The sequence below is a fragment of the Stenella coeruleoalba genome (genome assembly GCF_951394435.1).
Source record: "Stenella coeruleoalba genome assembly, chromosome: 17".
In the NCBI taxonomy this organism is placed as follows: Eukaryota; Metazoa; Chordata; class Mammalia; order Artiodactyla; family Delphinidae; genus Stenella; species Stenella coeruleoalba.
In genome coordinates this window covers 48,421,309-48,434,446 of record NC_137163.1, presented here as the reverse complement: position 1 = coordinate 48,434,446, position 13,138 = coordinate 48,421,309, and the positions used below count along the sequence as shown (strand labels likewise).

General features: G+C 34.6%; 1 protein-coding gene across 2 annotated transcripts in view; it reads left to right on the top strand.

Annotated features, from left to right (window-relative positions):
• LOC307176170 (receptor-interacting serine/threonine-protein kinase 2-like) overlaps positions 1-13,138 on the top strand; it is an 18,265-nt gene extending 5,127 nt beyond the window's left edge. Inside the window, exons 2-5 of one of the 2 annotated variants that reach the window (XR_013824634.1) lie at positions 2,538-2,693; positions 4,024-4,110; positions 10,784-10,941; positions 12,019-13,050. Coding sequence is in view for 1 of the 2 variants with exons in the window: in XM_079902004.1 (XP_079758130.1) it covers positions 2,538-2,693; positions 10,784-10,941; positions 12,019-12,068; positions 12,908-13,074 (531 nt within the window). In the remaining variant the exon portion in view is untranslated. Of the gene's footprint in view, positions 1-2,537; positions 2,694-4,023; positions 4,111-10,783; positions 10,942-12,018 lie in introns of both variants that reach the window. The other variant, XM_079902004.1, reaches the window with a different exon arrangement.

Genomic DNA, 13,138 nt, shown 5'->3' with positions numbered 1-13,138 from the left:
TATATAGATGAATCAAAATAAGAATAATGAAAAACTTCACCATTTATGGCTTCTTTTGTGTTGTTAAAAATACTGTGGGGCTTCCCTGGTGGCACAGTGGTTGAGAGTCCGCCTGCGGAGGCAGGGGACATGGGTTCGTGCCCCGGTCCGGGAGGATCCCACATGCCGCGGAGCGGCTGGGCCCGTGAGCCATGGCCGCTGAGCCTGCGCGTCCGGAGCCTGTGCTTCACAACGGGAGAGGCCGCAACGGTGAAAGGCCCGGGTACCGCAAAAAAAAACAAACAAAAAAAATACTGTGGAGTCAGACCCTGCATTCTAAGTGACCTAGATTATTTTGCTTAGGTTACTGTTCCTGAGGTTTACATTGAATTCGAATATCCACATGTATGTATATGTAAGAGAGGAACAGGAGAGAGAAAAGATAAACTCTGCACACCATACAATTTATTGTTAGTTTAAGCCAGATTTCATTTTATGTTAAAGACAATGTAGGGTTCAAATTAAATGTTAATAATACCAGTTCATAAAGTTCTGAATTAATAGACCAAATAAATCTGAGTATCAAATACATGAGCTTTTCCAATAATAGACAATGGCATGAGCCATGTACCTTTTTCCCAAGGTATCAGTTATCTGGCTTTAATTGTGAATCCCATCAGTAAACAGATATGGCCCGGTTGTGGGGGGTGTCCAAAATATGTGTATCCATCTATTGTTGTTTGCTTGCTCTCATATTACTAAGATTATCTCTAGCCTGCAGTTTCTGTCAAGAAATATTTTTAAAGAACTCGGTCTCTTTTGTGAGGGGTGCTTTAGTTAAAACTGAGTAGTAACATAATCTGTAAAATCTAGTCACTGAACACTCCTAAATTCTGATACATCTAAATTCTGATACATCACAAACAAGAGAGAATGGGTGCCACTGTCACCACTCATGGAGTGACTTCCTCTGTATTTCGGGATACAACACATTCTGTTTGTGACAGGACCATCTGAAACAAGGGCAGAGTAAAGTAACTAGTGTCAGTGTATAAGATTTGTGTAACCAACACAGCAAGTAAGATACAAATACTAATTAAACACAGTTTCCTTTTGTTAAATGAGTATAAGCATAAATTCTAATGTTGTCTTCCCATACCCCAGCACCACAGTAGATGCTCTGGTACCCAAATTTGGAGCCCATTAGAAATTCTAGAGCCTCCTACAGGGGGATTGCTGACTCCTGGAAGGAATCATAAAATACATAGTGAGCACTCATCTACCTTCCTCTCCATGATCAAAAGCTTCCATATAGCACTATACTGCAGAGAGGCCTTGTTACTTCTTTAAACTATATAATTTTCAGAAAAAGTTATCTTTTTAAAGATTAAAAGATTCAGTTACTCAAGGGGATGGGAATCTGTGTATACAAGAGGAAGTAATGTTGAACATTTGTGTTTTGTGTTTCTTTCGGTGTCCTGTATTATTAGGTCAGGATTTATCTTGAAGCACGTTCCCCCAACCTCACAAAAGATTGTTGAAAAAAATCAAAATACTATGTAAAGACAAGTATTTTGAGCCACTCCCCTGCCAAGTTAGTTAATCAATGAACTATAAGCTGACCCATTTGCAGAAAAAAAATTCTTAAGAACAGTTTTGAGCTCAGTGGAAGCATACTTTTTCATATTATTTAGTAAAATGTACCCAGTGGCATGGTCCCTGATGATTCATAGTTGGATATTCCCAAATTATCTAATTTTTCTGAGTATGTTCATTCTCCTGGGAAGCTGTATTAACTTTTATGTTCAGAAAACACTTAAGAAAGTTCAGATGACTGTCACTTGTAAGTACCAGGAAATAGAAAACATTACATTTTTAATGTTTCTATGTTATATATACTTAGAAATGAAGATGATTTTTGTTTCCTTCACAAAAGCAAAACTCCCAAATGCTAATTTTTCAAGCTGAAATGCAAGTAAATATATGATTTAAAAATATGAAGTATTAATGCTTAGTAAGTAAATATATTATGGTCATAATTTTAATTGATGCAGTGGTTATCATCGTAATCAAGTATGGTTTTATATTAATAGGAAACTTAAAATATAAATTTTGAATAGAAACAAATTGTGTGTGTGTGTGTGTGTGTGTGTGTGTGTACACATTCATGGGCACAAGTTATTTGATAAGAAGCCATAGAATGGGAAGATGGGTATGAGTATAAATATATGTCTGGGTATTATACAGATAAAAAATAATTTAAAACTGTCTCAACTGAAGAAAGACCCCATACCATGTAGTTGCATTACCAGTATAAACTAAAAGGAAATATCAGTACTGTAAAGTCATTATTTTCTCTAATAATTGAGGAAAGTAAGATACAAGGATGTTAAATAACGTCAAATTGATAATATAAGAAAATGAGTATTTTTTGCCCTGAATTTAATTATACCAGATATTTAGTTTAATACTATATTTCCTCATGGAATATTTCATTTTCTAAGTGGAAATAAATTTGGCCACTAATTTTAGTTTTGTTTCTTTCCACATATATGAAGAAAAATGAATATCCTGATGTTCCTTGGCCATTAAGATTTCGTATTCTGCATGAAATTGCACTAGGTGTAAATGACCTGCACAATATGAATCCTCCTCTACTTCATCATGACCTGAAGACTCAGAATATCTTATTGGATAATGAATTTCACGTTAAGGTAGTTACTTTTTTTAAAAAAAAAGCTTATCTGCATCCTTGTGTTTAATAGTTTTAAAGACTTTTTAGTTATTTCTTCTATCTTACCAATTTAATATCTCTGCCTTTTCCATAGCCCCTAATTCAGTGCCACTTCTTCCTGCTGCAGTGAGTTAGTTATTCCTAGACTACAGACATTGGTAAAATTATGGTTCAAAATACAGTCATTCTATTCTTAATTTAAATTGTCGATTATACCTTTGTTAACTTTTTATTTTGAAATTATTATAGATTCATAGACGGTTGCAAAGATAATACAAAGGAGTCCCATGTACCCTTCACCCAATTTCTGCCAGTGGTTACATCACATATAATTATAGTACTATTTCAGGACCAGGAATTTGGCATTGGTACAATGCATGTATATAGTTCTGTATCACTTTATCATGTGTAAATTTGTGTAACCACCACAGCAATCAAGATATAGCACTACTCTGTCACAAGAAAGATATCACTTATGCTACCCCTTTATAGTCATACCTTCTCCCCTCCATCATACCTAACTACTGTCAACCACTAACCTGTCTTCCATCTCTATAATTTTGTCATTTCGAGAATACTACATGAATGGAATCATACAGTGTGTGATATTGTGAGACTGCTTTGTTCACTTAGCATAATGCCTTTGAGATCCATTTAAGTTGTTGCTTGTGTCAACAGTTGGTTCCTTTTTCATTGGTGAATAGTATTCCATGGTATGGGTGTACAAAAGTTGTTTAACCATTCAGCTGTTGAGAGATATTTTGGTTATTTTTAGTCTTTGGCAATTACAATAAAGCTCCTATGAACAGTCCTGTGCAACTTTTTGAACAAACGTAAGTTTTCATTCCTCCTAGATGAATGCCCAAGAGTGTAACTGCTTGGTCATATGGTAAGCATATGTTTAGCTTTTTAAGAAACTACCTAGCTCCTTTCCACAGTGGCTGTACCGTCGTATATTCCACCAGCAATGTATGAAAGACCCAGCTTTTCTGCACCCTCACCAGCATTTGGTATTATCATAGTTTTTTATTCTAGCATTCTAATAGATGTATAGTGATATAGCACCATGGTCTTAATTTTCATTTTCCTATAATGTTGAATATTGTTATTTATTTATTTGCCATCTCTATATCCTTTTCAGTGAAACATCTCTTCATATCTTAAGACCATTTTCTACTTGGATTCTTTGCTTTTATACTATTGGGTTTTAAGAGTTCTGTATATTTTTTAGATATAAGTCCTTAATCAGATATATAGTTTGCAAAAATTTTCTGCCAATCCAAAGTTTGTTCTTTTCATCCTTTTAACAGGGTCTTTCACAGAGCAAAAGTTGTAATTTATTTCTTTTATGATCATGCTTCTGCTGTCGTGTCTAAGCACTCTTCACGAAGCCACAGGTATTGCAGATTTACTTCTATGTTATCTTCTAAAAGTTCCATAGATTTATGTTTTACATTTAAATCTGTGATCTGTTTTGAATTAATTTTTTGCATAAAGCATAAGATTTAGATACCTAAAGGCACCAGAGCAGTAGTGATTTCAGTTACCCTATATGTAACTGATGACAGCAAATAAAAAGTAGTTGCTGAGAAATTAATACTAAATGTAACTCACTTTATTTTTACATAGTATTTTGCTACACTTCAAATAATATACATAATTGAAGATTATTATAAGTATCCAAAAATGTTCAAATAAGTAATAAGGAAGTTGGAACAATAGAAAAATAAATATAAAAAGTGTGAGAAAGTTAAGTGAAAAAATAAACCTTTATTGAAGGCACTCCCTCTGCCTAGAATAAAATGGAAGGTAAAGGAAGAGAGAAGCAAGCTGCTGCCTCAATACTACCTAAAAAAAAGAGACAAATCTATTCCATCAGTTATAGAACCATACAGGTAGAAGTGACTTATTCTAGTCCCCTAATCAGCTGGTCCTCTGAATCCTCACTACAACAATCCCTCATCTCCCAAGGCAGTTACCCTGTGACAAGAGAGTGTTTAAGCTCCGTAACTGAATGACTGTGACATTTTTTTATGCGATCAGTCAAAACTCCTTCTCTGTTGCTTCCACTCATCGGTCCTAGTGATAAAGTGAGTTCAAAGTCCAATTTTATTTCCACCTGACAGTGCTTCTGAGATTTGAAGTTAGCTATAATCCCCTTACTTCTCACATACACTTTTCCCTTATACACATCTTTAGTTTCTTCAGCCAATTTCCTTATTACATAGGTTTTAATCCCAGGTGCTATCTAGATGCATCTGTGTTTAAATCTCTCTTAAATTTTGATCCTCAAAACTAATCAAAGTACCCATATATACCTAACACAAGTTTGTGTGGCCAACACATTAGTGAGGTCAAACAAACCAAAATGTCAGAGTTTGGAGCAGAGAAAGGTTTATTGCAGGGCCAAGCAAGGAGAAGAGGTAGCTCATGCTGAAAAAACCCTAACTACCCAAAGGGTTTCAGCAAAGCATTTTTAAAGGCAAGGTGAGGAAGGGACACACCTTGGGTATGTGGTCAGCTCTTGCACAAATTCTCTGATTGGTTGATGGTGGTCAATCCTTAGGTGCTAGAAGGTCTGGGGATTACGTGCCCATGATCATCAAGTAGTTAATTTCTTCCATTTGTTGGTGGTTTTAGCATCTGAAAAACTCAGGAAATATGCATCAGATACTATTATCTAGGTACTTTAGAGAGGAGCTAAAGCAGTAGATATGTGGGGGGAGGTCTGTCCCAGGAAGGCCTCATAGGGTCCTGGTCAGTTACACCCTTGATGTGGTGTGATAAATGTAGAATCGTCCTTAAATACTTTACTTCGTATTCATAGTTCCTTACTAATTTGTCTTTTGGGGGGCAGTCCTATAACAACATTCAAGTTGGGCTCAGTGTCAACAAGAAACACTGAGAGGTTTTCTTTCTTTTTTTTTTTTTTAATGTATTGTTAATTAAATCATGTCTCCTTGTCATGTACTTCACAGGATATTTTCTGGACATCATCAAAGTTTATCTTGTTAGATTTGGGTGATAACTTCAGCTCTTAAGACCTCTTTGAACGTTTTTTCTGTAGCCCAAGGATTTTTAACTTTGTCCTCCAGCTTTGTGTCATCTTCAAATTTAATTAGCTGCTTTTTTGTATCTTCAAGTCATGATTAACTATTAAGCAGTACAGAGCTCAAATCAGAGCTACACAACATGGTCTGAAAACCTCCTTTCAGGTCAATATCAATCCTTTTATTAATTAGGGCTTTTGGAGAATAAGCATTCATTTTGTTTGGAATATTCCTAAAAGAGCTGTTATACAGCCCATATTTCTCCATTTTTTTCCCATTAGAATATTACAAAAGTCCTTGCTTGACTGCTTTCCCAGGTGTCCTTGTTACCAAGTCCAAGTTCATACTGCTCACTGCAGGACAGGGCCAGTAAATCAACAGACGAGGTGTTGGGGCAAGGAATAGCAACTTTATTCAGAAAGCCGGTAGACCAAGAAGATGGTGGACTAGTGTCCCAAAGAACCACCTTACCCCAGCTAGAATTCAGACTAAAAGGGGAGAGGGTGTGGTTGGTTGTTGCAAATTTCTTGGACTCCTTTGTTTTTGCAGCAATCCATGTAGGTCAGATCTTGATGTTCCTGTAAACGTCCAACAAGACAAATGTAATTGTTCTGTAACTTTTTATCTCTGTATGAATAGAAAAGTGTTATACCCTTAAAGGTCAGAGCCTTGAGAATGGGCTGTCTTGTATATTTCAGGCTATAGGCAACATTCTTAACTTGTAGCAAAAGCAATAGAATACGAAGGTTAAAGTAAAAGAAACAGATCCAATACGGAGTCAGATTTATTCTTCCTTGTTACTTACTCATGACTTACTCCCTTTCCTTTTCTTCCTCATTATCAGAGTGGCTTTCCCTGACAACCTGCCTAGTTCCTCTGTATCCTCATACCTTGATTAATGCTTCTCCATAGTATTTTTCACCATCTTACAGAACATTTTTTATTAATATGTTTATTGACCGTCTTCCCCAATTATAATATAATAAGCTTCACAAAGACTAAAATGTAGTCTGTTTTATTCACTGCCACCTGCTTAGCATATGCCGTATAGAAGCATTCAATAAGTAGTTGTTGAATGAACAAATGAATGAATTCCAGATCTTCTATATATACCCGATAGGTCTGATAATTTAATAGTCAAGGATATTATTAAAGTACCTCAGAATGTTTTATAATATACAAACTGTTTTAACATTTACTCTTTGACAGTAGTACTACTGACAAAAAAGGAAATGAAGTCTGTCATTCCTTTATTAAGTATTTGTGGAGCAACAGTGTTGTGCTAGACATCCCAAGTACTTGGGATATGTCGCATGAGGTCTGAAATTGATCACTGGGCTAATATAATTTTTCATTAGTTCTTTCTGGCTCTTTTATCAATTACTCATAAAGTAACCCTTTCATTAAATTTTTAAACCTGGGATTAAGGGTAGTCTCTGCCAATATATAGATTTGCAAAATCAATATTATTTTCCCTTTTTAAAAATCAGAATGACATTTGCTTTTCTCGTATCCTGTAATACCTTTCCATCACCATGGAGGTATTTGCGAGTATTCTAACTAAACCTGAAATATATGTAAAATGACCTGAGATTTGTACTTTATAAACTTTTCAACCTCCTTGGACTTTATTTTCTTCATCTCAGTCCAGAAATTATTCTTGATACAGAAAACAGAAGCAAAGTAATAGGTGATGATGATCCCTACTTTCTCTTTTTCATTGATCAATAGGGTACCCATGGTCTTTCTTTGAAATAAATAGAATTTAAAATAGTTTGGCTTTGTGTGTTTTTTTTTAACTTTTATTAGCTTTAACACATACAAAACTGTGACCTTTCTAATACTATTCTTACAAATTATGATACTCTTTTATATGCATCTTGTGTGTCTCTACTTTTTATTTTATAAATGTCCCTTAAAAGTCAAAGTTTATCAGTGATTCATGAAAAAGTAACAGTTACCTGATCTACCTATCTTCTTGGAAGGGCCTTTAAATGAAGTGCAAAAAATCTTTTAAAATACTTAATGAAATTAAATGGAAACACACCTTGCTACAGTTTTTTGAAGTAAATTTTTATACTGGAATGCTAACCAGAAACATAGTATCTAAAAGAAAAACATACTACCAATTAAGATCAACCAGGACTTTTCTACTTTAAAAAGAATACATTCAATTTGTTTATCTGCTGGTCAGTATCAATTAGTGCACCTTAAATACAAATGAACCTGTGGTAGGCTTATTTGAAATAAATGTTTATATGTACCATGTTTGATTTCTCAGCTATTCTGTCCATCATGTGTGGAACTTCTAAGAATACTTAAAGTTATTCCTCATAGCTTCTTACTGATAACTTTATAAATTTACAGACATGGATAGTATTATATAAATGAAAATAGCTATTCTGGTAGGGTAATAAGATTATGGATGAGTTTTATGAATAGTGTGTTTTAATTTCCTCTAGTTTTTTAATCTTTTTTTAAATTGAAGTATAGTTGATTTACAATATTATGTTAGTTTCAGGTGTACAGCAAAGTGATTCAGTTTTATATATTTTTCAGATTATTTTCCTTTATAGGTTATTTTGAGATACTAAATATAGTTTCCTGTGCTAATACAGTAAATTCTTGTTGCTTTTATCATCTTTTTTAGCTAAAAAGAACCTTTACCTTTGAAATGCATGTTAATATCTTGTATAGAATAGAAAAGTTCCTATCCTCTGTCTTCATTGCTGAATGATACCAGGACCCTCAAGAAATCGTGGAACTTGTATTCCTCTCATCATATTCTTCACTTTTTTTTCTTCTCTGGAAGATCCAAATTTAATGAATCGTGTCTTTGGTATATGGTGTTTGTAATAGAGAAGGGGGACAAATATGGTTCCATGTGAAAGCCAAACTAAATTAGCTGATAAAGGGAATTCTGATTAAGTTTTCTAGGTGAGATTTAAGAACATAGATGAAGACCTTAGGTGAAGTGAAAGGAGCACATAAGGAAGCAAGCTCAGAATACATTTTCTCCAGCACTGTATTCAAACCAGTATTTAGCCCAGTAGTTTGCAATTTGTGGGTCAGGTATAAGATGGACCACATCCCAGTTTTTGTTTTTTTTTTTAACATTTCTCACTGTGGCACAGAAATAAACTTTGCTTCTCATAGTAATGCTTATTATCCTAGCAGATGTGCAGCTGGAGGACTGTTTTTGCTTTTAGAGAATGAGTGGGAGGAATAAGAGTTTGTAGTGGCAAGTAGAAGTAAGTAGGATATACGGTTCCCCAGAGTCTTAATACCACCTCAAAGTGTATTAAAGGCCCTGAAACTATGTACTGTGCTTATTAGTATTGTATGAATAAGAGCAATCTTTAGAGGCTTATTCCCATGTACAAAACATTAATAATACTAACACACAGGGGTCATTTACTATGTGTCAGATACTGTTCTGAGTGCTTCACTTAGAATAACTAGTTTAATATCCTCAGTACAACCCTGTGTTATGTTATTATCCCCAGTTTAAAGATGGGTAATCTGAGGCACAGAGAAATTAGAAAACTTGTCCAAGGTTGCACAGCTAATTAAGGGGTAGAAGTGGAATGTAAATCTAAGTAATCAAGGCTCTAGAACCCATGTTCCAGAACACATATTATATTGCCTTTAGAAATCAATCCAGCTTATCTTCATGTAGTGGCACCATGTTTCCTCTTGGTCTTTTCTAATTATTTTTCTTAGACTTACCCTTTTATTATGATAATGTATGAAAGATTCATATAGGCTACCCCCTCCCTTTTTGGAGTGGGGCCATAATTTTTTTTAATCTCAAATTCATCTAAACACTAAATAACTTATTTCTTCTCTTAAAGCTAGTGAACATTTTAAGAGTTAAATGATTGAACCACAAATGGTGTGCTGGATAGAGCTTGAGCTGTTCCACTCTGTTGACTCCTAAATTGTGCCGTGTGAAGGTCTAAGTGATTTAAATGTCTTCAGAGTTTTCCTATACTCTTTTGTTCACTAAATATTGTTTCTGTTCTTACATTTTTGTCTCCCTTTTAAAAAAAACATTGGAACGTTTTAGATACTTAGTTATAAGATATTGTGTATTGATAGCATCTGCACAAAATTTACAAGTGAAGTAAAACTGTAAAGGACATATCAAAAGTACAGAATGTTTGTCACTGATAATGCTTTAGGCACTCCTTGTCATGGACATAAATATGTTTTTTTACTCTTTTTTTTTTTTTTTTTTTTTTGGTGGTACGCCGGCCTCTCACTGTCGTGGCCTCTCCCCTTGCAGAGCACAGGCTCCGGACGCGCAGGCCCAGCGGCCATGGCTCACGTGCCCAGCCGCTCCGCGGCACGTGGGATCCTCCCGGACCGGGGCACGAACCCGCGTCCCCCGCATCAGCAGGAGGACTCTCAACCACTGCGCCACCAGGGAAGCCCATAAATATGTTTTATATGCTAACTATACTATTGTTAACAGATATTCTTTTAGTGGTAGGCATAAATCATATAATAATGAGTTATACTATATTGTAATTTTACTTATTTCAAAATTTAAGGATACTATTTTTAGCACATTATAAATAAGAACATATAAACCTGAGTTGTAAACAATACCCAGTGACAATCGTATTAGATATGACTAGTTTAGCAGTTTTGTGAGGTATAGGTAAATTTTGAAAGCACATGATGTAAAGCTACTTGTCACAAAAAGTGAAGTGTATATACTCATTCAGAATAAAAGGCAAAAATACTCCTGTTTAAGTTTCCAAAACTTAGTCTCTTAAAATTTGTAATATTATGCTGAACTTCAAGTCAGTTTATATTGCTTTTAGAGTTGTTGGGTTCAGCACTATGGAATCCAATTTGTTAAGAAACTAATAGACTATTATAGAAATAAAATATTAATATATATAGCATTTACTCTGGTCTCATGTCTAAATATAATAAATATAAACAAAAACAATTCTTGAATTTTTTTAAAGAGAAAATATAAAAATTCAATTACTCTTTTCCCTTCCAGATTGCAGATCTTGGCTTATCAAAATGGCGCATGATGTCCCTCTCACAATCACGAAGTAGTAAATCTGCACCAGAAGGAGGGACAATTATCTATATGCCACCTGAAAACTATGAACCTGGACAAAAATCAAGGGCTACTATCAAGCATGATATATACAGGTACAGCATGTTACTTTTGCTCAGAGTTAACCTTGTCTAAAAAACAAGATTAATCAATCCAAATTTTGAAGCTACATTTTAAAAGTATGATTTTTATGCTTCTCTCATAAGTGTGGTGAAAATAAATTAGAGACAGTGGTTAATGTTTTTCATATTAAAGATGCCTTGCTTTGGGAGTTCCCTGGTGGCCTAGTGGTTAGGATCCCGGTTTTCACTGCCGTGGCCCAGGTTCAGTCCCTGGTCAGGGAACTGAGATCCCACAAGCTGTGTGGTGCAGCCAAAAAAAAAAATTAAAAATTAAAAATGTGAAAATAAAGATGCCTTACTTTTTTTTTTAATATTTATTTACTTATTTATTTGGTTGCGGCGGTGGGCTCCTTAGTTGCGGCACATGGGCTCCTGGGTTGCAGCATGCAGGCTCCTCAGTTGCAGAATGCATGTGGGATCTGGTTCTCTGACCAGGGATCAAACTCGTACCCCCTGCATTGGGAGCATGGAGTCTTAACCACTGCGCCACCAGGGAAGTCCTGATGCCTCGCCTTAAGCTACTTTTACATCCTTAAAAATTATTAAAGCATATCTTGTTGTCCTATCAATTTATAATATTCAAGGGTTTTTATCATATGTGACCTTGATAGGGGGAGGGAAACAGTGCAGTTAACATTTAACACTACCAAAAGAGACAGTACTTACACCAGAAAAAGAGTCAATAGAATAGGGCTACATGAGACAGCCTTTTTTATTGCTCTTTATTTTGTGTGAATAATAGAATCATGTAATTAAAGGGCATAGCTTATCTAGGTGTTAGAGAATCATCCACAAGTTATCCTTGCCTGTAACTTCAAGTTCTTATTACAGTAATCTCCTAATTTTTCAAATTGAATTAATTCCCTTTCAAAACAAAACTGTATATGAATATTCATCATCTTGGTTCTATATAGTGATTCTTTAAGCAGCATTTCACTACATTATTACTTTAAAAAATGGTATCTCACAGTCAGCTTTTAAAATCAGTACCATTTTAGTTTATTATGAATAGTTTATAAAGTACTATATGTATATTTTTATCTTAAACAGCTATGCAGTTATCACATGGGAAGTCTTATCTAGAAAACAGCCTTTTGAAGGTAAGTGTACTTTGACTTCCTTATTCTAGGTGACATCATATTGGTAAGTCATACTCAGAACTATCTGAATAAAGATCACTTATTTTAAATCTGCCTAACAGTCATTTTGTGGAAAACACACTAGAAAAACAACAATTTGTCATTGTGAATCCACTGTATGATGGAAAGTACTGGATTAAGGATCAGAAAAATGTGTAGATTCTTCTTGTTCTGATAGTAATTAACTCTATTATAAGCCACTAAATCTCTTAAGTCCTCATTTTTTTATCTGCAAAATAAGAATTTTGAATTCTTATTTCTAAGATTCATTCCAGCTATAAAATCGTTTGTATGAAAATTTAACTAGTGCTTCTTCTAAAGACCAGCAAATACTGAAGAATACTTTTAAAATTTTCTGATAATATTGTCTCTTTCTTTATTTTGAGGTTCATTTAGGTCAGTTTGCTGTGTAACAACCTCAGAATCTCAGTAGTTTACAAACTAAATATTTATTTTTCATTCACGTTGGGTTATTAGTTGCTATGGCCCTTCTTGGCTCTGCTAGGTTCTGCTCAGCTCTGCTGAGCTCTGTTTTACTCTGCTCTCTTCATACTCCATTGGCCAAATCAAATCACATGGCCAAGCCCAGAATTAAAGAGGTGAAGATATAAACTCCTCCCACGAGAGGCAGCAAGTCTGGCAATAGCTGGGATCTAAATATTCCTTTGACAGAAAGGGAAGTAATGAATTATTCCTAAGATTTTAAGATTCCCTCATGTTCATTTGGTTGGCTTTAGAATGTATTTAATATATTAAATCATAATATATTTCTAATGAATGAAATATATTTGTTTTGACAGAAGTCACCAATCCTTTGCAGATTATGTATAGTGTGTCACAAGGACATCGACCTGACACTAATGAAGAAAGTTTGCCATTTGATATACCTCATCGAGCACTTATGATCTCTCTAATAGAAAGTGGATGGGCACAAAATCCAGATAAAAGACTGTCTTTCTTAAGTTAGTGTACAGTTTTAATCTGGGCCTTTTGAATTACAAAAATAACAAATACACTGTAAATAAAATATT